Source organism: Abramis brama, assembly GCF_963993115.1.
Source record: "Abramis brama genome assembly, chromosome: 8".
Lineage (NCBI taxonomy): Eukaryota > Metazoa > Chordata > Actinopteri > Cypriniformes > Leuciscidae > Abramis > Abramis brama.
Window position 1 is genome coordinate 5871661 of NC_139970.1, and position 26843 is coordinate 5898503.

At 37.4% G+C, this 26843-nt stretch overlaps 1 protein-coding gene across 1 annotated transcript; it reads right to left on the reverse strand.

Annotated features, from left to right (window-relative positions):
* Window positions 1–7692: 7692 nt before the first annotated feature.
* Window positions 7693–16973, reverse strand: ndufa4l2a (NDUFA4 mitochondrial complex associated like 2a). Its single transcript, XM_084121444.1, has 4 exons — window positions 16841–16973; window positions 16287–16372; window positions 15761–15821; window positions 7693–7840 (listed from the first exon to the last, which is right to left on the reverse strand). The coding sequence occupies exons 1-4, from the start codon at window positions 16880–16882 to the stop codon at window positions 7784–7786; spliced, it is 246 nt and encodes an 81-aa protein (XP_083977570.1). The 5' UTR covers window positions 16883–16973; the 3' UTR covers window positions 7693–7783.
* Window positions 16974–26843: the final 9870 nt, after the last annotated feature.

The following is a 26843-nucleotide window of genomic DNA, read 5'->3' on the forward strand; positions in this document are numbered from 1 at the left end:
TGGATGCTTGAAAAACAACAAAGTCGACAGCAATATTGCTAAATATGATTTATTAAAGATGCAATGTGATAAACATGGAGACAACGTTAGCCACAATTAGCTATAGCCTGTGGTCACTCACCAAGACACCTGCCCAATTCTCCACCGATTCTCCTCACACCACAACTCTATCTCTCTCCTCTGTCCATTTACCCTTCCCCTTAACTCTGCCTGACCCCTCTCTTGCCTAGGTGGCTCATAATTATACGGCAATGGCCCATTGTAAGAGTTTACATTAACCCCTACTGCAACCTCTTCACTGTCTGACTCCATTACGAAGAGATGAGATTTACCGGCCGTTGCGTCACTTCCGATCAGAGCGTTTTTGACAGCGGAAGTAATTTTACTCACACTTTCTTTTTAAAAACTTTTTTAATGCACATTTATGATTAATTTCTTCACGCAAATCGAGTTCCTACACTATTTATCTACACGTTCATTCTAGAGCCCGACCGATATATCGGCGGGCCGATATTATCGGCCGATATTAGGCATTTTCCAAACTATCGGTATCAGCATTTATAACGGCCGATAAATGAATATTTAAAAAATAAAATAAAAGCGGACGAAACACCCTTCAACCATGTTATGAGTGTTGGCGCTGCATAGTTTGTCCACCAGAGCGCACTCTACAAGGAAGACTGCTAACATCAATGAGCTTGGAAATCACAACGAACTTATTCTGCCTAAATAAAGTAATGATTACTGTATTTATAACTAGCATATCTGTAGTTCCAGTCCCTGCATTGTAAAACGTAAGTTAGGCACGCGAGGAGTGAACACTTAGACAGAGAGAAAAAGTATCAAACATAGCAGCTAGCCTGTGCATAAAAGTTAGCTTTTCTTTTACACGTGTGTGAAATCCAAGTGTGCGTTACTGTAGGGGTAATTAACACATGGTTAGCGAGTCGATCGTTCCCTGGGATGCGTTTTCATGAAAATCGAATGTAAAGAGTTATATCTCTAAAAAACAGATTATCTTATAACGCTAGTATATGGGGCACAGAGTAAGTAAAAGTAAATCGCTAGTTAATACCACTAACAAGGCTCAAAATAGCCTCACACTAACACGGTAGCATAATGAGGGTCCCTACATGCAAACCGAAGCATTGAGAACTTTGTAAGTGTACAGACAGTTTAATAAGAAGATACTTTATAAAGACAGTACATTACGTTTACAGGCATCATCTAGGAAAACAGACTCGACTAATCGAGTCACGAACGCCATGCTAAGTGAGCTGGTCAATAGGAATTACGTTTGTGAAATCTAACGTAGCGCAGCGTTCGTGACTCGACTAGTCGAGACTGTTTTCCAAGATGATGCCTGTAAACGCGACGCGTAATGTACTGTCTTAAATAACTACAAATAACTAATGTTAGGGAAAATCTGTTCATGTTTTGTTACACGTTTCTGGATTTAAAAAAATATATATATATCGGCCGATATATCGGAATATCGGATTTTTAAATCACCAAATATTTGTATCGGTATCAGCCTTAAAAATCCTTTATCGGTCGGGCTCTAGTTCATTCACAGGGATCTTCAACTTGAAAGATGGACTTTAAAGTTGTTGAATGCACCGGTTCCCGCCTCCTTCTTCCCAAAACATCTAACCTCGTTACAGTAACTATGGAGACAAACAGGTGGGAAACGAGGATGACTGAACTAATAGAACAAATGGAGAAGCCAACTAGAAACACAACACAATGAAAACCAAATGAAAACAGAACATACATGTGACATGGGGCGATTCTAGGATTTTCATTTTAGGGAGGCTCAGCCCCCAATGAGTGTATGATTTAAAAAAAAATAACACTTTAGTTTAGGATTTAATTCTCACTATTAAGTTGCTTATTAGCATGCATATTACCAGGATATCGGCTGTTTATTAGAATAAACGCAGGGTTTTATAATCACTGAGGTCCCAAATGTGAGGCAGTTAGGGGGATTCGGGGACTCCCCTGAGAAAATTTAGATTTTTCTGATCTACATATGTGCATTTTAAGATGTTTTGAAGGCCAAAAAAGTCTAAGAAATAGCTTTAAAACCATGTCAGCGGGCAGTAGATTATTTGTCAATACCTGCTCTCTCCTCATCTCCATCAGTTTCTTTTTCTCTCAGTATCCTTATCTTGCCCTGTCTCTTCCCTTCCTAAAGCTGGTCTTTTATAATTTACTGAAGGCTACAAACTATACTATAATATTAATTCTCAATATGTACACATTCATATTAACCTTGTACCTGATATGATGAAAACGTTAATTTGTTAATGTTTTTTTTTTGTCCCCTCCCCTCACACTGACAGTAAACTAATTATTACATTACAGGAATCACGTTACATAGGGCTATTTTCAGTTAAAAATGGCGAAATTAGACAAAAGTTTGTTAGTTTGCCTGATTATTTCTGTCAGTCTAACATTTATGACCTAAAACAGCTGTCAAATATGAAATGTTTAGTGTAACGAATACGACTCTGGGTAAATATGAATTAGCTCAAGAATATGGGGAATCTTGGGAATATTAATATTTATGACTCATGGTCATAATTCATAAGTCGCATGTACATTTATTTTATCAATTATCGAGAATACCTCGTTCTGTAACTGGTCTGACCAACATTTAATTCGTCCAGCGAAACAAATGTAAAATCATTACAGTCAAGAAGAGGTATTCACAAACTTCAAGGAAGTTTATGTCCTGGCCACGAACATTAAACTTTATTGAGTTTATTAATTAAAACTACTGAATGTAGTCTAATATCGAGCTTGTAGCTTAAGATCTTTTGTTTCATTGACTTTAGAATGGTGGGTTTTCAAACACGGAGACAGTGAAAAGTATTTATGAATTTTAATAAATGCATAACTAGAGATTATATGAGCTACGAATATAAACGTACGTAAAAATACAAAACAATAAAACAAACACACATTTAACCAAACAAGAAAATACGTGATCAGGATAACATGAAATGAAAGAAAGAAAGAAAGGAAGAAAGAAAGAAAAGCTAGTAATTATTACATACAGAAACCTAGATTCACGAGACAACCTGGAAAGCAGTTTTATCAGATAAGGTTACCGTCACTTGCACGTTTGTTCTCTGTTCGGCGCGAGGCTGAGGCAGGACAAGAGGTGTCGATCCTGTTTCTGTTGCGTCTTCAGGTGCCGCGAAGTTTAAAGGCTCACTGGATGTAACATTACCGAGAAAGTTCGTCTTCCGTGCGGAAGAGGCCAGAAATCTTGGTTTCTAAGGCAGCAGGCTTTTACATGGCGCGGGGGTTTGTGTCCCAGAGGCCACGGCGAGGCCTGTTCAGCTGGTTGCCATGGAGCTGCGCTACACGTGGATGAGGTCCGGGATGAGAGCGACCGGAGAAGAGAGGAAGTGGAATCAGCGGGGTCGAAGAAGGAAGAGAGAGAGAGAAGTGGGGGTCTCTTCCTTTTAACAGACAATCTGTTTACGCCTTGTTTTGTGACAGAGCGAATCAAAACTTCTGATCTGTAGCGGGAAGACATCTTCTTTGTGTAAAGAGCAACACGCCCCCTTGTATCATATGTCTTCTGAGCAAAATAATTAATATTTCCTCTTAAGATTATACATACAGAATAATACATCTTACGATAATACTATGTGCGGGACTGGTTGAATTAAAACAGGACGGTCAGACAGATACCAAGAATTACAGGTAGATATTGGACACACATAACATTACGTTCATATGCATCATTACACACAAATAAAGCTTGATTAAACACACAATAAAATTGTCAGTGTTTCCGTTATGGCAAGTGAAGGCACCTGGGAAACAAAGGAATATGTATCAAACATTTGAAGAGTTTTCTCTGAAGAGTTCCATGTGTGTCAATGTGTTGGAATGTTGGCTTGCAAAGGAGCTGGATGAGCTGCAGCTTTGGAGCCATAAAAGTTTATGACCAGGTTCGAGTTACAAGACACTATGGAGTGATTTTCTTTCAATGAATCTTCGGAATTAAAGATTTTACTCTAGCAAACCACACCTCTATTATAAATTTGTAATGAATGGTAAAATGAAATTTTACTATGTGGAAGTCCATATATGGCAATGTGCCTCAGTTGCATCTCGTGGTGGGTTTCTGGTTGAAAGTCCACGAGTGTGTGTGTGTGTGTGTAATGTGTTTGTGTGGAATGTCACGAGGTTGTAAAGTTGGGGAGAAGGTCGGTGCTGGCAAATTGGTCCTCGTGGGGCAATTATTAACCAGCAAGGACAAAGACGATGTGTTTCTTTTTTATCACATGATCCGCTAATTTGAAAAGCAGATGCCATTGTCGCTACATTAGTTTAGCTATACTTACATCTTATCTCGCACTTGAGCATAACTACTGAAGCGTCGAGTCGCGCCTCGCGCTGCTAAAATTCACATTCTGCAGCGTCTGTGAACATAAAGCCCGTCTACTTTGATTTGATTGGTCATCTCAAATATTCTGACATTGACGGGCAGTGACAGACCAATGAGGCTCAGATGAACACACACACACAAAGGGTATTTCTCAATATCCCTCCTCGTCTCCTCGCTCCTCCGTCCTCCATCCTATGACCCGGAAACCGATCGAGCTCAGCCATCTTGAAGGACATCTCAATTCTCTAATTGCACCGCGAGGAGTCAAGGAGTGAGGAGCTTCCTGAGGAGTCATGAGCGAGGATGCACAGGTGTATACTATGCAGAAGTGTATCAATTCTCTTCCCCCTTCACATCTGTCACAATAATTTCAATTTACAGTACCAGTCAAAAGTTTGGAAACATTACTATTTTTAATGTTTTTGAAAGAAGTCTCTTATGCTCATCAAGCCTGCAGTTAAAAAAAAAAGAAAAAAAAAAGTAATATTATGAAATATTATTACAATTTAAAATAATGGTTCTCTTTAATATATTTTAAAATGTAATTTATTTTTGTGATGCAAAGCTGAATTTTCATCAGCAAGTACTCCAGTCTTTGGTGTCTTATGATCCTTCAGAAATCATTCTAATATGATGATTTGATACTCAGTTATTATCAATGATGGAAACAGTTGTGCTGTTTAATATATTTTTTGGAATACTTTTTTCAGGATTCATTGATGAGTAAAACGTTAACAGCATTTATTCATAAAAACAGCATTTATTCAAAATAAAAACATTTCTAACAATATAAATCGTTACCATCACCTTTTATCAATTTAACGCATCCTTGTTGAATTAAAGTACTAATTTCTTTAAAAACAAATAGTTATTGTTCCCAAACTTTTGAACGGTAGTGTATATTGTTACAAAAGATTTCTATTCTAAATAAATACAGTTCTTTTTAACTTTTTATTCATCAAATAATCCTGAAAAAAGTATCTCAGGTTATAAAAAAATATTAAGCAGCACAACTGTTTCCAACATTGATCATAAATCATCATATTAGAATGATTTCTGAAGGATCATAAGACACCAAAGACTGGAGTACTTGCTGATGAAAATTCAGCTTTGCATCACAAAAATAAATTACATTTTAAAGTATATTAAAAAAGAGAACCATTATTTTAAATTGTAATAATATTTCATAATATTACTGTTTGTTTTGTTTTTTTTGTTTGTTTTTTAACTGCAGGCTTGATGAGCATAAGAGACTTCTTTCAAAAACAAAAAAAAATAGTAATGTTTCCAAACTTTTGACTGGTACTGTATACTTTACCTTTGCAATGTATATAAACCACACCTCACATATTTCAACAGGGTATCTTGCTTTATTATAATTTATTATGAATTTCTTAAATAAACAAACTTCAACAACATAAGGGCAGATCCTTTGAGCGCTGCTGATGACTCTGTGATGTGACGCTCGAGTGATCAAGTATTTCCAATGTAAAAAAAAAAGCTTTCATTCGATTCCTCCGTCCTCCTTTTCTTTCCTTGCAGCCTTTCCTCGCATCCTACAGGGGTGGAGCTGAGACGCGAGGAAAGGAAGCGAGGAAAGGAAACGAGGATGCACAAATAAGAAATGAGAAGCACCCAACCTATCCACTGTTTCTGACGTGCGCGAAGCCGAAGCCTGCTGCGTCATGCACATGCGTATTACGTGTTCAGTCTATAGTGTTTCATCGCCATCTAATGGCTTGGCAGCAGAATACAGCGTTTTTGGTTGACAATGGTGTCGTCTGTACGAGGAAAACTCAAAGGAAAAACTTCTCAGTTTTAGGCATATCGTACCATAATTTGAATTTGGTTTTGCAATCTGATGAAAATAAATTATACAGTTTCTGAATATATAGAAAGTCACTGGACAGAGGTAGATTTTTTGCAGCAGTGCTCTTTATTCATTTTCCACAAAACATGGAATATATATTTCTCAAACTGCATCAAAATATACGGGGAAAACAAACACTGAGCTCTATGCAAACCAGCAATGTGTAACTGAATACATTTCCTCTCACAGTGTGTGAACCAAGCCATCACCCATTATAGCGCCACTTTAGATTAGACACATTAGATTACAGCAGTAAATGCATATTTACTGTAACAAACACCATGGTAAAAAGGCCATTGTGAACTGGGAACATCTGTATGTAAACAAATGACACTAAAACTTTTAATTTAAACCCACATTGACTTTTTCGTTTTTGACAATTTGTCATCCTATATTTTATGTATCCTTTCCCCCAAAAAAATTCCTTATTGTTCATGAATTTAAACGTTTAAAATGAAATAATTTGTGGTAGTTTTAAAACATATATTTTTAAACAAAATACATGGATGAACAAATGAACATGATTCTAATTCAAATCAATATTTCTCATGAACTCATGAACTGACAAGGAACCAAATAGTGGCACGTTTTGCGCAAACTTCCATTAAAATGTAAAAATCTTGTATATCATACTGAGTCATTTCACCCCACAAGACCTTTTGCTCTATTCATCACAGTAACTGAATTCAGCAGTATATATAAAGCTCTGTGTCCATTCTCAGTTTTTGAAATGCATTTTATCTTCACAGTTCTGCGATCTAAAATCTTTTTATGCCTTAGTTTTATTAGACGTGCCTAAATCAGTTCAGAGAAAGAGAATCTGTCTGTTGAGTCAGTCTATGACACTGGAAATCAAACCAACAAAACAAACCTCCTTAGTTCATTCCCAGTTTATGGGATTTTTGTCAGTAGCTAAGGACAAATTTTTGCATAAAAAGACATGCATCTTTGTATGTGTTCTTCTAACATCTCTGGGGGTTTGGAGAATAAACACTGCAAGTCTAATGGCCGCCTACTTCCTGTGTTTGTTTGTACGGTTTGCCAACTCAGCGAGGAGAACGTGTGGTGATGGTGGCTGGATGGTGGTGACGATAAAAATGAAGACAGTAATACGTGCAGATAGAAAGATAGTGAGAGAGACACAGATAAACATGTGTGTCACTCTGAACACATGCTGCTTTTCCCAATAAGCCCAGACTTCAAGGGCAGGCCTGAGGGAGCTCAACCTCCTTCCCATGAGTCTCTGCAGTTCAGGTCCTGTTTACAGAAAGACAAACATCTGCTCGTCTTCCTTTCGCCCTTTCTCATGCTTGCTAAAGGGAGGTCATGTTATCTCTGCAATTTAAGGGATTTCTGTCAAGCTTAATGTCTAATGCACATAAATAAAAGTAACACTCCTCAGTTTTCCTCATTATTTTTTAATTTTTTATTTTTGTTTGTATTTGTACTAGTGAGGTAAAGGGCATCTCGTGATGAAAGTTGAGCCAACAACGGTGACGCTTTCAGAAGTCTGGTCCTTCCTTCTTCAGGTTTTTGTAGTCTGTGTTAATGGCCACAAACTAAAGATGGGAGAAAGAAAACATGTTGATTGTATGGCAGGTCGAGGCAGACAGTGAAGTATTATTACTATGTATACTTTCTGTGCAAGTATAGACTTCAGTCATTTAGAAAGTGTAAATCAGGCGTGCGGCCTCAGATCTAGAGCACATCAGGAAACATTTGACAGCGAGAATGACGGCTTGTCAACCAGTGCACATCTCACACGCACTAAAATCAGCATGTGAGTTTTCTGTGGTTGTGATTCGACATCATTCCGTTCTTTGAACATGTACAATATCATATACTGTCATACAAATTTAATTATTCTTTAAAAAAATAAAATAAATAAATAAATAATTCTGCTTAAAATATTAAATCCAACTAACCAAGTAACATATATAACTGATGGCATGCTGATGGCATTTACCAGTAATGTATTTTCTGTACTGTACTGTAAGTTTCATTCATAAGACTTCATTCAATTAAATGTTGAGTGAAGGAAATAAGCAATCTGTCCACAACACTTAGTAAAGAGCGTCACTAGCTACGTTTCCATTACCCTTCAAATTGCGCAAATTGAAATTGTAAATTGAAAATATGCTCAATGGAAACAATTTAGCTAAACTCCCACACTGTAAAACCCAACAAGTTAACTCAACTCAAACCGATTAAGGAAACTAATTGCGGCAAACCATTTAAGTTTTAAAATAAATACATATGAGTATTGTGAACTTATATATATTGAGTCATATTCACTCATAATTTAGTGTTCGTTTAGTCATTCATTTTGAGTATATGTAACTTGAATATTTTAAGTTCATTCCATTAAACTTTTAAAGTAATTTAAACCATTTAAACTAACTGGTTTGAGTTCATTTAATAAATCTAATCAAGTCATAACAACTATATAGCTACTCAAATGGTTTTAGGAAACCGATTGCGGTAAATGATTTAAGTTGATTAAACTCAAATTAATAAAGTTTTATAAGACAAAGGAAAAACATTGGTATAAAGCAGGGTTCCTCAAACTCGGTCCTGGAGGGCCACTGTCCTGCACAGTTTAGCTCCAACCCTGATCAAACACACCTAGCTGTGAGTTTCTAGAGATCCTGAAGACATTGATTAGCTTGCTCAGGTGTGTTTGATCAGTGTTGGAGCTAAACTCTGCAGGACAGTGGCCCTCCAGGACCGGGGCCCTCCAGGACCGAGTTTGAGGAACCCTGGTATAAAGAAATGGTCAAAGAAAAGGATGCAGTTATTAATAGTATTTATTGAAAAATAATTTATTTTACAAAAGGTTCTCAGTGATGAATGTTGTGAAAGATGGTCAGTCAGTCTCCTCACTGTCCAAAATACAAAACTGCACATGACTTCTGTCTGGCGAACTGTGAATAAACAAACAAACAAAAAAAACATTAATCTTCCACTGACAAAACTGGTTTACTCACAGCATAAATGCTAGAATAGAGGTTATGCGTGACGTCACCGTCGGCTAAGTGGCAAAAAGACTGAGCGGCAGCATTTGTTTTCACTATAAAAACACACAAACACATCTAAAATGGAAAAGAGCTTTGAGATTGACAGTACAACTAGATTTGACAAGATCCAAAATGACTTACATTGCATTTCAAGGTGCATATTTTACATTCTTATCAGTTCTCAGTTCTTGCTTTCCCTGGGAAATTACCTTTTTCTTTAGTTTTTGCCATGTGAATGACAGTCACTGGAGGATAGTCAGTCAGTCTTCTTACTGAAATAGATCCAAAAATGCGCAGGACACGTTTGTCTATTTTGAACTGTGAAAAAAAAAAAAAAAATTAATACATTTTCCACTGACAAAAATGTAATTTACTCACAGCATAATAAATAGAATAGGTCAGTTTGTAGTACCTTTTTCTTTCATTTTTGCCACGTGAATGACAGTCGATGTGGAGTCAGTCAGTCAGTCTCCTCACTAGACCCTAAATTGCACGGAACACGTTTGCCTATGCAAATACGTGAGAAAACACAAAAATATGAATTACTCTTACACTGACAAAACTGTAGTTTACTCATCATTATAAATGAGGAAATATGTCAGCTGGCGGTAAATACAATTGTATTACCTTTTTTTTTTTTCGTATGAATGACGGTCGGTGGTTGATAGTCTCCTCACCGATATCCAAAATTGCCCAAGGGACACATTTGTCTATGACAAAATGTGAGAAAAAACACAAAATATTAATTAGTTTTCCACTGTCAAAAAATTGGTTTACGTTACTCACAGCATAATAAATAAAGGAATAAGTCAGCTTGTATTACCTATTTCTGCAGTTGTTGCCATGTGAATGACGGGCGGTGGATGGTAGTCTCAATCACTGATAATGATCCAAAATGGCTCGGGACACTTTTGTCTAAGCAAAAATGTGAGAAAACACACAGAAATTAATTAATCTTCCACTGAAAAAACTTAAGTTTACTCACAGCATTATAAATGAAGAAATAGGTCAGCTTGTATTACCTTTTTTATTTAGTTTTTGCCGGGTAAATGTCGGTCGGTGGACGATAACGTTATAGCTGCTAGTCTCCTCACAATATCCAAAATTGCGCGGGACACGTTTGTTTACGCTAAAATGAGAAAACACAAAAATATTAATTTTCCACTTCTGTGGTTTACTCACAACATAATAAATAAAAGAGTATGTCAGCTTGTATTAACGTTATTTCTTTAGTTTTTGCCGTGTGAATGACGGTTAACGTTAGCACTAGTGGAGTCAGTCAGTTTCGTCCTCACTGATAAATATCCAAATTTGCGCGGGACACGCTCTGTAAAAATGTGACAAAACGCACACACATATAAATTACTGTTCCAGTGACAAAACTGTCGTGTACTCACAGTACAACTAACTTACTGCCGCTGATTAAAAAAAAATCTCTAATGCCTGGCTCACACTACAGGAGTTTTAAAATCCTAACCGATTTTGAAATCTGGTTGCAGCACACACTTAAGGAGAATCTTTGCAGATTTTCTTCCCCCAAATCTTAAACATGCTCACACTGCAAGGTTTGAAAATCGCGGTGCACCACACACTACAAAATGTTATTAAGATTATCGTGCCAGGGGAAGCGCCTCACGTGATCTCACGCAGCAAATCTGAAGTGGAAAAGCATGGAAACGTATGGGATATGCATTGCCATGAGACACACACACGCACGCACGCACATACACACGCACAGAGACTTTGAACCTACCGGTACTTTGAGTTAAGAGCTTAGATCGGGCCCAAAAAATCAAGCCCGACCCTACCCGAGCCCATGCACATTGTGTCCGGCCCGGCCCGACACAACACATTAACATAACTGTAATTATGAGCCCGAGCCCGATTTAAACCCGACCATTTTTTTAATACGTGGGCCGTTATAACCAGGGGCGGTGCCAGATATTTTTTTAACGCAGGTGCTGAGGGGGTGCTAGATATATAGCAAATAAATACTATTACAAAAATTGGCCACTTAATATTTAATATTCAATCATTTTAATTGTCACAATTAAAGTATTCATTTTATTAAATTGACAAAGCACAACATTCAGCATTCAATTAAATACTGATTAAAGATTTATTATTATTAGGCTAATAATGTTAACATAATATAGGCTACTATCGTTATTTCGACATAATATGTGTGCGTGCAACAATGTGCATTTTTAAATCCGGTGACGCGTGCATTGATTTTGAAATCCATTTCGTTTTAACGCGCTTTTTAGTTTCGGGTTCATTACTGAACATGTAACGTTACTTGCCTTTGTGCCTGCTGACCAGAGCGTAATACTTATTTATTTAGCAATAAATAAATGGAGATAAAAACGCATATCGAGTTGAGTCATTCAAAATGATCTCAAGGGAAATTCCTTCAGCACGACAGCCCTGCTGTCTTTTTGACAGCACTGACGTAATCACAGACTTGCTCATCCCGATTTAAAATCTTAAATATCAAACATGTTTGATATGATCGGGGCGAGCCCGATTTGTGCAAGAGCAGATCGGGAGGTGCAAGATTCGATCTGTGAACGCCTCACATTACCAGATAATCTGCGCCGAACATCGGAACCGATCAAGGTCCTCGACAAGATTTTTTCTCCGATTCTCTGGAGGGGGAAATCGGGCATAAATCGGCCTAAAACTCCTGTAGTGTGAGCCAGGCATAAGTTAGTGCTAAATGCAATGTCGCGTTGGCTTGGCGTTTCTGTGACGTGACACAAATGGCATAACTTAGTCTTATTACAGTAGTTAGTAGCCTACGTTACTTTAGCTAGTCGGTCTTCTTAAGATGAAGAGTAACGACAATACAACGTTAAACGTACAAGTGCTCTAAAGAGGACGAAGCATTTTGCCGTGCTTACCTGTTAAATCTCTCCATGGCCGCCATTCTGTTCCGACTCCGACTCCGAGTTACTTCGTGTGTGAGCTGAGCTGTGGGGGATGGGCAGATTGAAATAAATACGCGGGGTTTTCCGGTGCGTGAGGGAGAACGCCGTAGAGAGACCTAAATGTAGGCTTCAAATGAAGCACGAAAATGTTAAATGTATTTATTTAAGTGTTTATTTCATCTCCTTATACAAAAGTAATTTCTTGAAAAATAAAATTTAAAAGCTAAAATAACAAATAGGTTATTCATAACTTATTCGGTTAAGTTCTGCTTAATACATTGCAGTTTTTGAGTTAATATCACATATTTTATTAAGTTAAACTAACTTTTTAAAAAAAATAAGTTAAATGTACTCATTTAGTTTAGTAACTTTCAGTCTTAGGTTTTACAGTGCATATATCGCAAAAAAGTTTTATTGCATTTACAAGTCACCTGACTGATGGTGCGGTGTGTTTGGACGACGAAGAAGAAGAGATGAGTTCTTTATTAAACTCATAAAAGACAAAAGAATTACGGGAATACTGGATTCTAAACCACTAAGAAATGCCACAATTTATCAAGAGCTTGAAGCAGAAATGAGGGAGAAAACCCCAGAAACACCTCATATGTGCCGCTCACAGGCGCTTTCCTTGCCATTAATGCTTGGGTAACACACCTACGTCTCCTTCCATTAAAAATAATGTCTAGTGCGGTGGCTGAGATATACATAAACCCACTGCCATGAATTTTGGAATGACTTATCGCGAGAGGAAAATAATTACGTTTTAGTGGCATAACATCAGTTAAAAGGATAGTTCACCCAAAATGAAAATTAGCCCATGATTTACTCACACTGAAGCCATCCTAGGTGTATATGACATTCTTCTTTCAGACGAATACAATCGGAGTTATATTAAAAAATATCCTGGCTCTTCCAAGCTTTATAGTGAGAGTGGTATATGTTGGGTATATATTTTTGTCCATCAAAGTGCATCTATCCATCATAAAAGTGCCTCTATCCATCATAAAAGTGCATTTATCCATCATCAAAGTGCATCTATCCATCATAAAAGTGCATTCATCCATCATAAAAGTGCATCTATCATCAAAGTGCATCTATCCATCATAAAAGTGCATCTATCCATCATAAAAGTGCATTCATCCATCATAAAAGTGCATCTATCCATCATAAAAGTGCATTTATCCATCATCAAAGTGCGTCTATCCATCATAAAAGTGCGTCTCTCCATCATAAAAGTGCATCTATCCATCATAAAAGTGCGTCTCTCCATCATAAAAGTGCATCTATCCATCATAAAAGTGCATTTATCCATCATCAAAGTGCGTCTATCCATCATAAAAGTGCGTCTCTCCATCATAAAAGTGCATCTCTTGGGGGCAGTCATGGCCTAGTGGTTAGGGAGTTGGACTGGTAACCCAAAGGTTGCTGGTTCGATTCCAGAACCGGTGGGAAATGACTGAGGTGCCCTTGAGCAAGGCACCTAACCCCTAATCGCTCCCCGGGCGCCACACAAAGGCTGCCCGCTGCTCTGGGTGTGTGTATCCACGTTTGCAGTGTGTGTTAACTACTCACTACTCTGCTCCTAATGTGTGTGCATTAACTTGGATGGGTTAAATGCAGAGGTCAAATTCCAAGTATGGGTTACCATACTTGGCCGTCACGTGTCACTTTCACTTTCACTTTCACTTTCATCTATCCATCATAAAAGTGCGTCTCTCCATCATAAAAGTGCATCTATCCATCATAAAAGTGCATCTATCCATCATAAAAGTGCATTTATCCATCATCAAAGTGCATCTATCCATCATAAAAGTGCATCTATCCATCATAAAAGTGCATCTATCCATCATAAAAGTGCATTCATCCATCATAAAAGTGCATCTATCATCATAAAAGTGCATCTATCCATCATAAAAGTGCATTCATCCATCATAAAAGTGCATCTATCATCATAAAAGTGCATCTATCCATCATCAAAGTGCATTCATCCATCATAAAAGTGCATCTATCATCATAAAAGTGCATTTATCCATCATCAAAGTGCTCCACACTGCTCCGGAGGGTTAAGTCGACTTGCGTACGGCCGTCTGCCGGAAGCTAGTTATTTTAGTCTATAAAGTTTTAAATATGGAATATACCCATTGACTCTCATACTGAAAAAAATGATTCGTTGAATTTAATCTTTTTAATTTATTTATTTTTTTTATGGTAAGTGGTTGCACACAATTGATTTTAGCTACATTTAAACAAATGCATTAAGTTGAATTAAAATTGATTAAGTTCAACTTAATGCATTTGTTTAAATGTAGCTAAAATCAATTGTGTGCAACCACTTACCATAACATTTTTTTATTAAATTCAACGAATAATTTTTTCCCATTTTTTTTAATATAACTCTGATTCTATTCGTCTGAAAGAAGAATGTCATATACACCGAGGATGGCTTCAGGGTGAGTAAATCATGGGATAATTTAAATTTTTGGCTGAACTATCCCTTTGATGGAAATGCCGGGTTTTTTTAATCGACATTTAGAAAATATTGCAAAAGTTTTGCGCAAATCTGTAATGGAAACCAGGCTGTTTGTTAAATCATGTCTCAGCTGGGCAGATAGGAGTGTGTCACCCACAGAGGAATGGCCCCATTGACCAGCATTTAGCTTTAATTTGAACTTTTGATGTTGTGCTGAAGTCAGTCAGCCGGACATCAGCCTGATGAAATGTCTGAACTCTCTCGACAGCTCTCTGTTGGCTCCTCCTGGAGTCCTTATTTACTGCAAATCAAACCCTCAGGGAAATGAGATCCACAGGAAATACCAAATCATAGTGGTCTACACTAATGAAGCCACTTAGTTGAGCGATGAATCATTCTCAAAATACACGTCCAGATAAATTCTGTTTTTGTGTCTCTTTTTGTGCTTCTCGCGAGGAAAATTACTTCTGTTTCTATATTTATTTATACACATACATATCAGCTCCACAGTAAATGCAACTGTGACTGTGAAATGTTTGCAAATAAGCAATTAGAAAGTAGCTATGAAGTAACTCATGTTCTGTTTATCAGACAAAAACAACCGTAAATGGATATTTTATCACATTGCAAACTAAAACCTGCACTTTTGATGGAAGAAATATGGAATTAGTGCTAAACTTTGACATATCAGTATGACATATAATAACAGAAAATATTGCTTGTGTTAGCCCTTTCCACAGACTGTGATGATGCATTTCTGCAATAATTAACATGGTTCAATTTATTTTCTTTTTTTAATGCTAATTTCTATCATTATACTTTGTGCTATAATACCCTAGCATTAAACTATAGAAAAAGCAAGTGTTTCTTAAACATATGCTGAGGGAGTTATTGTAATTTTGACATCCTTCCCTTTTGCTATTATCCACATCTATTTTTTTTTTAAGTCATGGACATGCAAATTCCTTTTGCTGAAGCAAATGAGGATAACACAAAATATAATGTTAATTGTTATGTTATGGTCTCCTGTGTACCTCTGTAGAGGTTTATAGTTACATGTACCTTGTACTGGTATCCTGGGCTGAGCTGATTCCAGGGTTCAGGGTTACTGCTTTTGTTCCAGCTGTCAAGAGCCAAAAGATTAAGAAATATTTCAAATAAACCACACTTGCTTTACCAAAAGTACTTGCCATCACATTTTGTATCTGACCGTGTTGACCCAGAGATGGCAGTTACAGGTAACACTGTCAGATGTAAAATTATAATGCCTAATTTGTTTATTTTAAATTAAAGTTTAATAAATGTAATAATTAAAATTAAATCTAGCATTCATTTTCAGCTTTGCTTATTGAATTATGACACAGTTAGACATAAATTATGCTTACTCTGGTGATAAAATAGCTTATTTTGCATATCACACGTGTATTAAATGCAATTGCCATTTCATGGTGTTTTATGGTAATAGGATCAAATTATTTATCTAAAATTTCCAAACCAATTGTCCCATGTCTGAAGAATCAGTTCAACGTGTATTTAAATGGCACTACTCATATGCTTTACCCATTATTGTATTTAATAATTTCCTTACGTGACATGAGGTCCTCTGGCAAGACGAAACAAATAAAGGAACGCTCCACCCATTCCCAGACAGATGAAGAAAAACTGTGGGATGAGCTGTGAAAGATGAGATGATTTATGGTTTGCTCTCTTGGGAAGTATTATAAAATAAAAGGTCCAGTTTGCCATCAGATTAGATTTATTATCATATTTTGAAATGAAATGAAATGAAATGATCCTTTTTTTTTCCAGTTCCAATTATCTTAATTCAAAGTTATTTTTATTTTAAGTTTAACATTTTTAACGTTTGAAGAGCATTCACAGTAGATGAGTGTACTAATTCTACATTGTTAGCAGTTTTCTTATTGCTCAGAAGTTATTAATGCCAAACAAATGTTTAGTCCTACAGTGCATGCAACACTTTATTTATATATTTCAGATTATTCTTGACACTTCAGGATGTATTTTAGCATTATATTAGCAACCTAATCAAATGAGCTGATTATGTTTTATTTCCTTATTAATGCTTGTCATATATTAATAAATCTTATTTGAAAACAGGGAAGTAGAATTAAAAATACTCACTCCAGGATGTTTCCTGACCTGAGCTCGGACCTTATGCAGCATCTTTACTGGAGAATATGAGCAGAAGTGTGTGTGTGTCTCTGTGTGTGTGTCTGTGTCACAGCTGATAAGAAGGGGAGGGAGGAATGGGAGTTTGTTTGAAGAGGGAGAGAGATTGAGAGAGTGATATACATTTTTTTTAAAAGACCTTTTAAAAAAAATGATAGAACTAATAGATTTACACTAAATGAGTCATGGGCAAGTACAATAAAAAATAGAATATTGTACAAAAATAGATATACAAGTCTAAAGTTATACTGAATGTGCAAAAATATTAGCTCCCCCTCAAAAACAAAACACAAAGCTGCCTTACAACACCGAATCATCTCAAAAATGAAAAAATCTTGCATAGACTACAAACACAAATCAATTAGGATTCTTGATTTTACCAAATCAGTAAAAACAAGAGTGAGTTTTAACTCTAAAACTCAAAATATAAAATAAAAAACTCCATGCAAAACCTTTTCAGTAAAACAGCTAAAACATGTTGTGAAACATCAGATTTTCAGAAGGGTTCAGAAGGCCCATTTCAGAAGGGTTTCACTCTAAGAAACAAAACAACAAATGAACAAAACGAGACAATCAACCTCAGGGTTTAAAACAGAAACATTTGTGGCAATGACACCAAAGCATTCTCCATTACACATCACCTCGATTCTTTGTCAACCGTGTCTCTGCATTAAATTATTACATTCTTTAAATTAATACATTTTTAGCTAACTGTGACTTTGTATATGTCAGTTTCTGAAATACTTAGACAGTTTCCTCTGATAACAGATACTCTAAACTGTAATGTGGACTCATGCACTTTCTGTAAAGCTGCTTTGAAATGTTGTGTATTGTTAAAAGTGAATAAATAATTGAAATGTGAATTGAATTGAATTGAATTGAACAGTGGTTTATACAATACTCTCAATTGAGGTTTCTCATTATTATTCAACTCAAGTACAGAATGCCAAGGTCTACAAAAATAATAATAACAATAATTCAGGAAAATTGCCAGAAATGTCATATATGGCTCCATGTATCAATGGTTCTTTAAGCAACCAATTAAAAGATTCTATCCGTAACATTTTTTGGCAGATAAAAAGATAACACACCTTAAAACATTGCAATAAAAATGGCTATCTCATTATTATTCAGCTTGTTAGGGTCCATTTTAAAATGTCCATTTTCCAATGATTTGTGTTGAATAGCACATGTAACAGCTCTCCAAGTCGGATGATCACATAAGATCTCAAGAAAGAACTATTGAAGAAAAGCAAATGGAAAAGCAAATACCAAATACATCTGAAAAAATGGGGTCGTCTTATATTCAGGGTCTAGACTTTTACATGTCAATAATACACCCGCAACAATAGGGAGGAGCACCAAATACGTGTAAAATGAGTGTTTCCCCCAGGACTGAAGCGATACGCCCCTGTAAACGACTGCATGATGGCGAATGACCGTCCAGAACACAGCGGCTCAAAAGACGAGCAAGTGAACCAGCATCTGAGGAGAGGTTATGATGCATCTTTAAGCTCATGGTGATAAACGCAGCAGTCATCAAACAACTCTTCAAGCAGCCTAGAAATACATTGTGTTAGAGTGTAATGTTAGAAGATGGCGAGCCCAAAAAGGGTCTTAAAAATGCTAATAGTCAAAGAAAAGCTTACTTTTCGGCTTGAAGTCGGCTGCTTCCAAGAAATTGTGTCAGTACGTAGCCGAAAAAAAGAAATGAGGGGTTTCCCATAACCAGATCCATCATCCAGCTGAAGGCACTGGAAATCACCAAAGAGCTGAACTAACACACCAGTGAGGCCCATCTCTTATTTCAGGTACGTACTGACGCTCCCGCCTGACAATTCCTCTGAAGCGGCCGCTTTAATGCAGGATAAGAATACAATACAATACAAATTTTATTTATAAAGCACATTTAAAACAACTGCAGTTGGCCAAAGTTCTTTCCAGCATAATTAATACAACAAAAGCAATTACATAGTCACACACAAAATAAAATCCTGTTCACTCTAATCAGTTACTAAAGCCATACTAAAAAAGATACGACTTCAAACTAGATTTAATGTGCATTGGAAGAGGTGTCCGTAAGCGTGGAGCTGGCACAGAGAAAGTCCTATCATTCTCTGATTTTAATCTAGTATTAGGAACGTGAAGAATCATCTGACTAGAAGTCCCCCCCCCCCCCCCCAAAAAAAAGTGATCAGTGCTACTATAATGGGTTATAATTCGCATGCGCTGGTCTTAAGTGAAATGTGTTCAATATTGTATTGAGATGATGTTCTACCCTGTGTAGTAGTAGTAGCCTACTGATAAATAGTAATAAGTAATTATGAATAAGTAATTATTTACATAAATGTGATGCTTTCCTAGTTTCTCTCTACATGCAAAATAGTTAATTTTACAACATTTTAAATCACATGATTTTAAACCTAGATGTGATGGATTTAATGCGTGTATACAGAACATTTTAAAATAAAGCCATTTTATTTTATTCAGGTCATATTTGCTGTTGAGTGGAAGCAAAAATGAGTCAAGTAATTGTCTCTGTAATTTTAATACTAGAGGTAGGCCTACAATACAATACGGTCTGTAAACAACTTAAAATACCAGTACACATTCAAGGGAAAATGCAAAAATAATAACAGCATGAAGAAACTAAATCTTGTCAGAAAAAAAAGTGCTTAGTGATATTTTGCCTGGTAAGAGTTCCTTCTTTAATGGCTATACTAATTTTTCCACAGTGATCTGTACATAAGGTTTACTCTTGCCACCCGTCCCTTAAAATACGGAATCGTCCCGTATTTACAAGTAAGATGATGCGTCCCGTATCAAATCAATAAGGGACGGGATTTGTCCCGTATTTTTCATTAGGCCCACACATAGTTGAATAAAAACATAAGGATTTTGCAGTATGGATAATACTAATAGCAAATATAAAGAAATCAATTTCAGAATAAGTAGTAGAGAAGCTCATTGCATGATTGCATTTTAGCGTCTTTGTTTCTATAGCGACGGAGTCGACAGTTTTATGTACGTACATCATGCCATGATGTACATACATAAAAAAAAATTTTTTTTTTTAAATTAATTTAAGTTTAATATACAAACTGATCACAGCAGTCAGATCACACAGTTGTCACTCAAGTGATCATTTATATTTGACTTAAATTCAGGGGTTTTTATTAATTTTTTTATTTGTACAGACCAAAACACACCACCGCGCATGCGCGACCAGTACGTATTGGATCACCCAGCTACGTCATCGTGCTACAGGCTGCAGCGAGGACCTCTTGATAGCTGCCGCAGCCTCTCTGTAATCACCACTCTGCAGACTTGCTCAATCTGATTGGTTACACCTCACGAGTGATAGCCTATCAACACTTGCGAGACGGTTGCAGGTCTGCTGGGCAGTGGAGCTGTGTGTCGAAAGGAAGGCAGCATATTCAGCATATTACTGAAGCGGGAATAAACATCACAATCTGATTATCTGTTTCTATGATGACAAGCAGAGTTGGTGTCCCAGTCACACCACTGAGAATGGCCGTGTGGTTTAAGAATGGTTTGAATGGAGAATGGTTTAACTTTGCAATCAATCCGTGGTTCAGCAGAGGCTGATATATAGAAGTAGCCTATTAAACTAAGTAAAGTACTGTGATGTGAACTGTCAGTGCGATAGAAATACACTATAGCCTATTTATGTTTAAGTTGACACTACGTTGTGCCATTTAATTTTGCCATTCATAAATAAGTGTTTTGACATGTCTAGCCGAGGCACTAGTAATTGAACTATTTCGTTTGAACTATATTGGGGCCTTAAGAAAGAAAGAATACAGTTGGATCATGGGATGATGGGAATTTATGGAATTTGAACCTAACTAAGGAAAATATGTTTCAGATGAAGGAATAAGAAATAAAATAGTTTTTGAAAATTGAGGGAAGCTGATCAACCCTTTCAAACACATGCACTGGCCAGTGCCTTTCTGCGACCTTCCTAAACCAAACTGGGAGGCCTGGTGAGGTCTACAAATTCAATTTGAATTCTACAAAAAACCTAATCCTACCGAGGATGGCAGATTATGTGGACAGTGTAGGTTCAGCAAAGTTGGTCTGGAAACTCAATTTACTTAAAGGATATTGGCAAGTTCCATTGACATCCAGGAATCCACCATTGGAAATGTCTGCTTTGGTGATGCCAGATCGATTTCTACGATATAATGTTATGGCATTCGGGCTACGAAATGCAGCGGCCACATTTTAAAGGGTGGTCGTTGATCGTAAGGTTTGATCGTTGTTGTTTTTCGCAAAGCATCTTTACTAGAAACAGCGTTAAACACCTTGAAATGCATCCTTGGCACTAAATCTCGCAAAGTGTGAGATCAGGAAAACGACTGGGACCTGTTTAGATGCTAGCAATAGCCGCTTTCCGACCGGAGGAACCTTTTCACAGTTCCTAGAACTATTGACTAAAGGACCCGGATGTCGGCGTGTTCGCGCCGCAGGAACTAGGAACGATTTTAGTTCTAGGAACTCCATTTGGAGGAACTAATTTAGGTCCTACTTCAGAGTAGTGTCTAAACCAGCACTATAGGAACTATCCGTGACGTTAGTGTACGCTGATTGACCAAACGCACGCGGAACACCAGCACCTGCCATTTTTAAAATAGCTATAATGTAAACACACAGATTATAGCCTATATATTTACTCCAGAAACTAACTATACAAACATGGAAAACAGTGATAGATGGGTCTCTAAACCTTTATGCTAAAGAGAAAATCCAACGCAACTTTGAGAGGACCAAGTCAAACATGATTATGTTTATCTGCCCAGCTAGCAACACTGGACATCAACCACACGGCATAGGCTAATAACCTTTTTTTCATATACTGTCTACTTTCTATAACAGTTCTATCTAATAACATATTAAACACTACTGTTAGACAGATCACTAACTAATAAACACAGAGAATGCAAGCATTGTTTGCTCTGGCGTTCTCAGCGCCGTCAAAATAAAAGTCACCGTGCTTGCGTCACTCCCTTACCCCTCCTACCAGTTCCTATGGCCACTTGGCCAGTGCGAACGCAAACAGCAAAACCGAGGGGAGAGTAGTTCTTAGAACTGTTTAGAAGTGGACAGTTCCTAGAACTAAGTTCCTGTAACTACTTGGTCGGAAAGCGGCTAATGTAGGAGCAAGAGCTGTTCTTTTGCAGGAAGGGACAGATGGGATTGATCACCCTGTTTGATATTTTTTGAAAGTTGGAAAAACATCAGTGTGACCATTTTACTAACATAACACCCTCAAAGCAAGAGACTGCGATCGCCCCGTCCACAGGTAAGATATTTAACCATCATTAAGTTAAGATAAGATACAGGTAAGATATTCGTCACCACTGCCTAAATTTTGTAACATTATTAATTCTACAACTAACCTGCTCAGAAGACATCGCTTACAGGTATTTATCTTTTTTGTTATGTCTTTTATTTTAAGAGGGGGTGAGTTTTGACACTGTTAGTGAAATTTGTGATGAAGTGATAACCTGTAACCAAGGGTTTAATGCCTTAACCACTAGAGAACAAATCATCCGCTTTAAACATTGATATAAGATTTTGAGCATATCAAATTGGATACGCAAAGCAGCAACAAAATCACTTACTCCTGTCAAGATCTCCTCTCTCAAGATCTCCTCTCCTCTCTAGATGTAATTCCAGCTGACATCCTATGCAAGCCGAGGAAACAAGGAAGGCGAGGAGGGGTACCCGCCAGGCTTTGGAGGCGTCCTTTTACCCTGAGGCTCCGGGGTTTATTATGGGGGATTTTAATAGCTGCAAGTTGGACAGTGTCCTCCCATCCTTTAAGCAGTATGTTGATTCCCCCACTAGAAAATATAATGTGTTAGATCTGTGCTATGGGAACATAAACAATGCTTATACTGCTCGCGTGCAGCCTCCACTAGGCTCCGCGGATCACAACATCGTCTTTTTGCTTCCGCAATATAGACAAATGCTGAAGAGAGAAAAGCCAGCTACATACAGCATCACCCAGTGGACAGAGGATACAACTGCACAACTTCAAGGGTCATTTGCATGTACAGACTGGAGTATTTTTGATGGCGACCTAGATTAAAAAAACGGAGATAATAACTGACTACATCAAGTTTTGCATGGCAACTAGTATTCCAATCAAAACTGTTAAAAGATATCCCAACTCGAGACCATGGATGACCTGCCAAATAAAACTCAAACTCAAGGAGAAACAACAAGCATTTAATTGCAAAGATTAGCTTTCACTGAGAGACATTAACCGCTCTGTGAAAAATGAAATCAAAAAGGCAAAACTTTCAGTAGTATGAACACCAGGCAGGCCTTTCAGAAGGTGAAAACACTCACTGGAACCACTTCGAATGCCAGCATTCCTACATCTACTGATCTCAGCTCGTTCACCAAAGACCTGAACAAATTTTATGCCAGGTTTGACACCCTGAATTGCACCACTGAATGTGAAAGACTGCTCAGGAGCCTACCCACTCCTGAAGAGCCACATTTTGTCCCATTAACGGTGGGAGATGTCCATCAGCTGCTCAGGAGGTGCCACACTGGCAAGGCCCCTGGCCCAGATGAAGGCTCCTCAAGAATTGTGCCCTGGAGCTATCTCCTGTTCTTCATTCACTTTTTAAAGAGTCACTACAGACAGCAACTGTCCCCGCCCTCTGGAAAACTGCCACTATCATTCCTGTACTTACTTCTATAATAGCAAAATGTCTTGAGAAACTGGTATTAAACACTATCCTTCCGGTTGTCGGCCCACAGCTGGATCCTTACCAGTTTGCCTACAAGGCCAAAAGAGGAACAGAGGATGCTGTTGCATGCCTCCTTCATACTTTCCTCTAACATCTGGATTCTCCTGGCCATTATGCCAGGATTCTCTTTATAGACTTCAGCTCCGCCTTCAATACGATACAACGCCATCTCATGATAACTAAACTCCAACAACTTCACATGCCACCTCTTTTCATCCACTGGATCTATAATTTTCTCAGTGACAGACCACAGGCAGTAAGGGTGGGTAGTATAACATCCTCCACCATTAATGTCAACACTGGAGCCCCTCAAGGCTGTGTCCTCAGCCCGTTCCTCTACACACTATTATACTGATGACTGCCGTAGCTCCTCTGACATCACAAAGTATTTCAAATACTCGGATGACACAGCCATACTCGCCCTCCTCACCGGCACGGAATCAGTCACAGCATATCACCAATCTGTTGCCAATTTCACCCAATGGTGTACAGACAGTCATCTCCTCCTTAACATTACTAAAACAAAGGAACTTATCCTGGACACACGGCAAAAATCCTCCACCGCTCACTGCCATATCTCCATCAGTGGCCAGTCAGTAGACATTGTGGACAGCTTCAGGTACCTTGGTATTATTTTGGACAATAAATTGAGTTTTCACCATCACACCACAGACATTCACAGGCGCTGCCAACAGAGACTATCTGTCATACGTAAACTCAGAACTTTCTCAGTCAAACCACATCTTCTTCTCCTTTTGTACCGTAGTGTCATTGAACCCGTCCTTCTGTACTGTGCCACCTGCTATTTCACTATGCTTTCTCTCACTAATAGGAACAAGCTTCTTAAAAACACTAACACTTCCTCAAAAATAATTGGTCTTCCCACACCCAACTTGCTGGCTCTCATTGACACTGCTACCATCCGCAGAGCAAACACCATCATACAAAATCCCAGCCACCCTCTTAACTCATGTTTCACCCTTCTTCCCTCAGGTTGCAGATACAGACAGCTGCCTCATAAAAAATCACGACTAGGGAAAAGCTTTGTAATCTCAGCTATAAGAGCGTTGAATTCACAGAAAGCCTAATTTATTTATGTGTACAAAATTCTGTGTGGTATGTCTATGTTATGAGTGTTGAATGTCGCTCCTGGTACAGACTGTGGAAACAAATTTCCCCTATTGAGGACAATAAAGAATGAATATGAATATGAATATATCAGGTCATTTATTTAAAAGCAATCATTCCTTTCCTATTTGACTTCTCACACACATCTGTGGCTATATTTCAGTATTTCAAATGATACACTTATTTGTGTATTTATGTGTTTCTGTGTAGCCTTTTTTGCTTACCATTTCTTTTATGTATCTTATCTTTTGTATGTTTTTATGTATCTTAACTAACTAATATATATATATATTAATTGCCCGATTCAGGTCTCTATAGTGAATGGTGATTGATGTAGAATTGAAGAACGTGAGGGCTGGACCGTGCCTCGTATCTCCAAGCTACATTTGCTGAAAGAGCTTTCCATTATGTTAAAGATCTGATCACTTCAGCTGTTCCAGGAATAAATGGCCATAATGATTGTGGTTACCGGGGACAAAACACCAGAGCCACTGAGCTTTGAGCTGAAGCAGATGTTGGAACTGAATGAATGATGAAAGACGTCTCTCGCTCATACATCAGAAGAAAGCACTGTGTGTCACATCACATACACAATCACTGCTGTGAAAGATCCAGGACCAGCAACGCGACAAACTCAAACCCGTGAGCCGCACGTTCAACTTACAGGCGACCATTACCTTTGATGGGTTCAAAAATCTCATTAATGTTATATATATATATATATATATATATATAAGGAAAAAGGTTGACTTATGTCAAATAACCATTATCCAAATATCATAAGTGCTTTTGCATTCTATTCCTCCTGATTATTTTCTCATTTTTTCATTTGTATTCCGCTGTTACATATGAAAAAAAGACAACGTACACTATGTCAACATTATGCCTGCTCTCCCAATTTAATTTATGATAAATCCCATGAATAATTAATTGGAATGCACTGAGAATCTCTTGTTTTTCCCCCTAAATCCTTACGGCTCTTTCCAGTTTTTTCACACGGATGCTTTAAAACGTACTTCTCTCCCCTTTTAACTTCTAATCTCTATTAGCAGTGTTTACTGGAATGCTTTTAAAGCGGATGAATACAATATTTACTGTCAAAATGACGGAAATATCATCACTCAATCTTCCCGTTAATGAACATTTTTGATTAGGCAACGTTATGTAATACAGACTTATATTATTACAGTGATATTTACAGTTTTTCTCGATTGTTTACACACATTTTCTGGTACTTGAGACACAATGACCACAACATGTAACTCATTCACCAACCCCCTGAACCAATTCTCCTAAACTACAAGCACAATTCCTGCTTTACACTCAAATTGCAGATCTAAAACACACTTTTTTCAAAACACTACACACAATTCTCTGCTTTTGGCACAATTTTCATGCAGAAAATCTCTTGTTTTCACAAGGAACACACTGCCATTCAAATATGCACACTGACTCATCACATGGGCTAACACCCGTCACACAGTTTTACAATTAGCAATCAGAGCTTTAGCATAAAAGGGCAACAGGTGAGCTCTTCAATGGAGCAATGGATGCCAACATTGGATTATTTTTTATTTTTTTACTGTAACTGTATACAGTCAATTATTCTGTTGTTTTGTATGTAGACCACTGTATGTACAACTTTGTGTTGGTTGGGATGTACACTGTGTACATTGTTTTTGTGGGAAAAATAAAATATATTTGTTACCGTGTATTTGTGTGTTCTGAGTATAAAAACAATATTCTCAAATATTTTACAACACACTTATGTATGTACTGTCTTTAGTAAGTGTAACACTGAACAAAAAAAAGGCCTAAGTCATTATGATGAATGGAGAAGAAGTGTTTTCCATTCATCATAGTGTTTTACATTGAGCACATCAGTGTTCAACTGGTTCTTATAAATGTCTGTTCATATGATGGTTTGTGTGTGTCATTTGAAAACAAAATACCATTTTGAGAAGAAATAACATTGTTTTGAATGTAAAGTTTCATTTTGCAGGAGAATTGAGGGGTTTTGCCCATTGTGTGTGTTT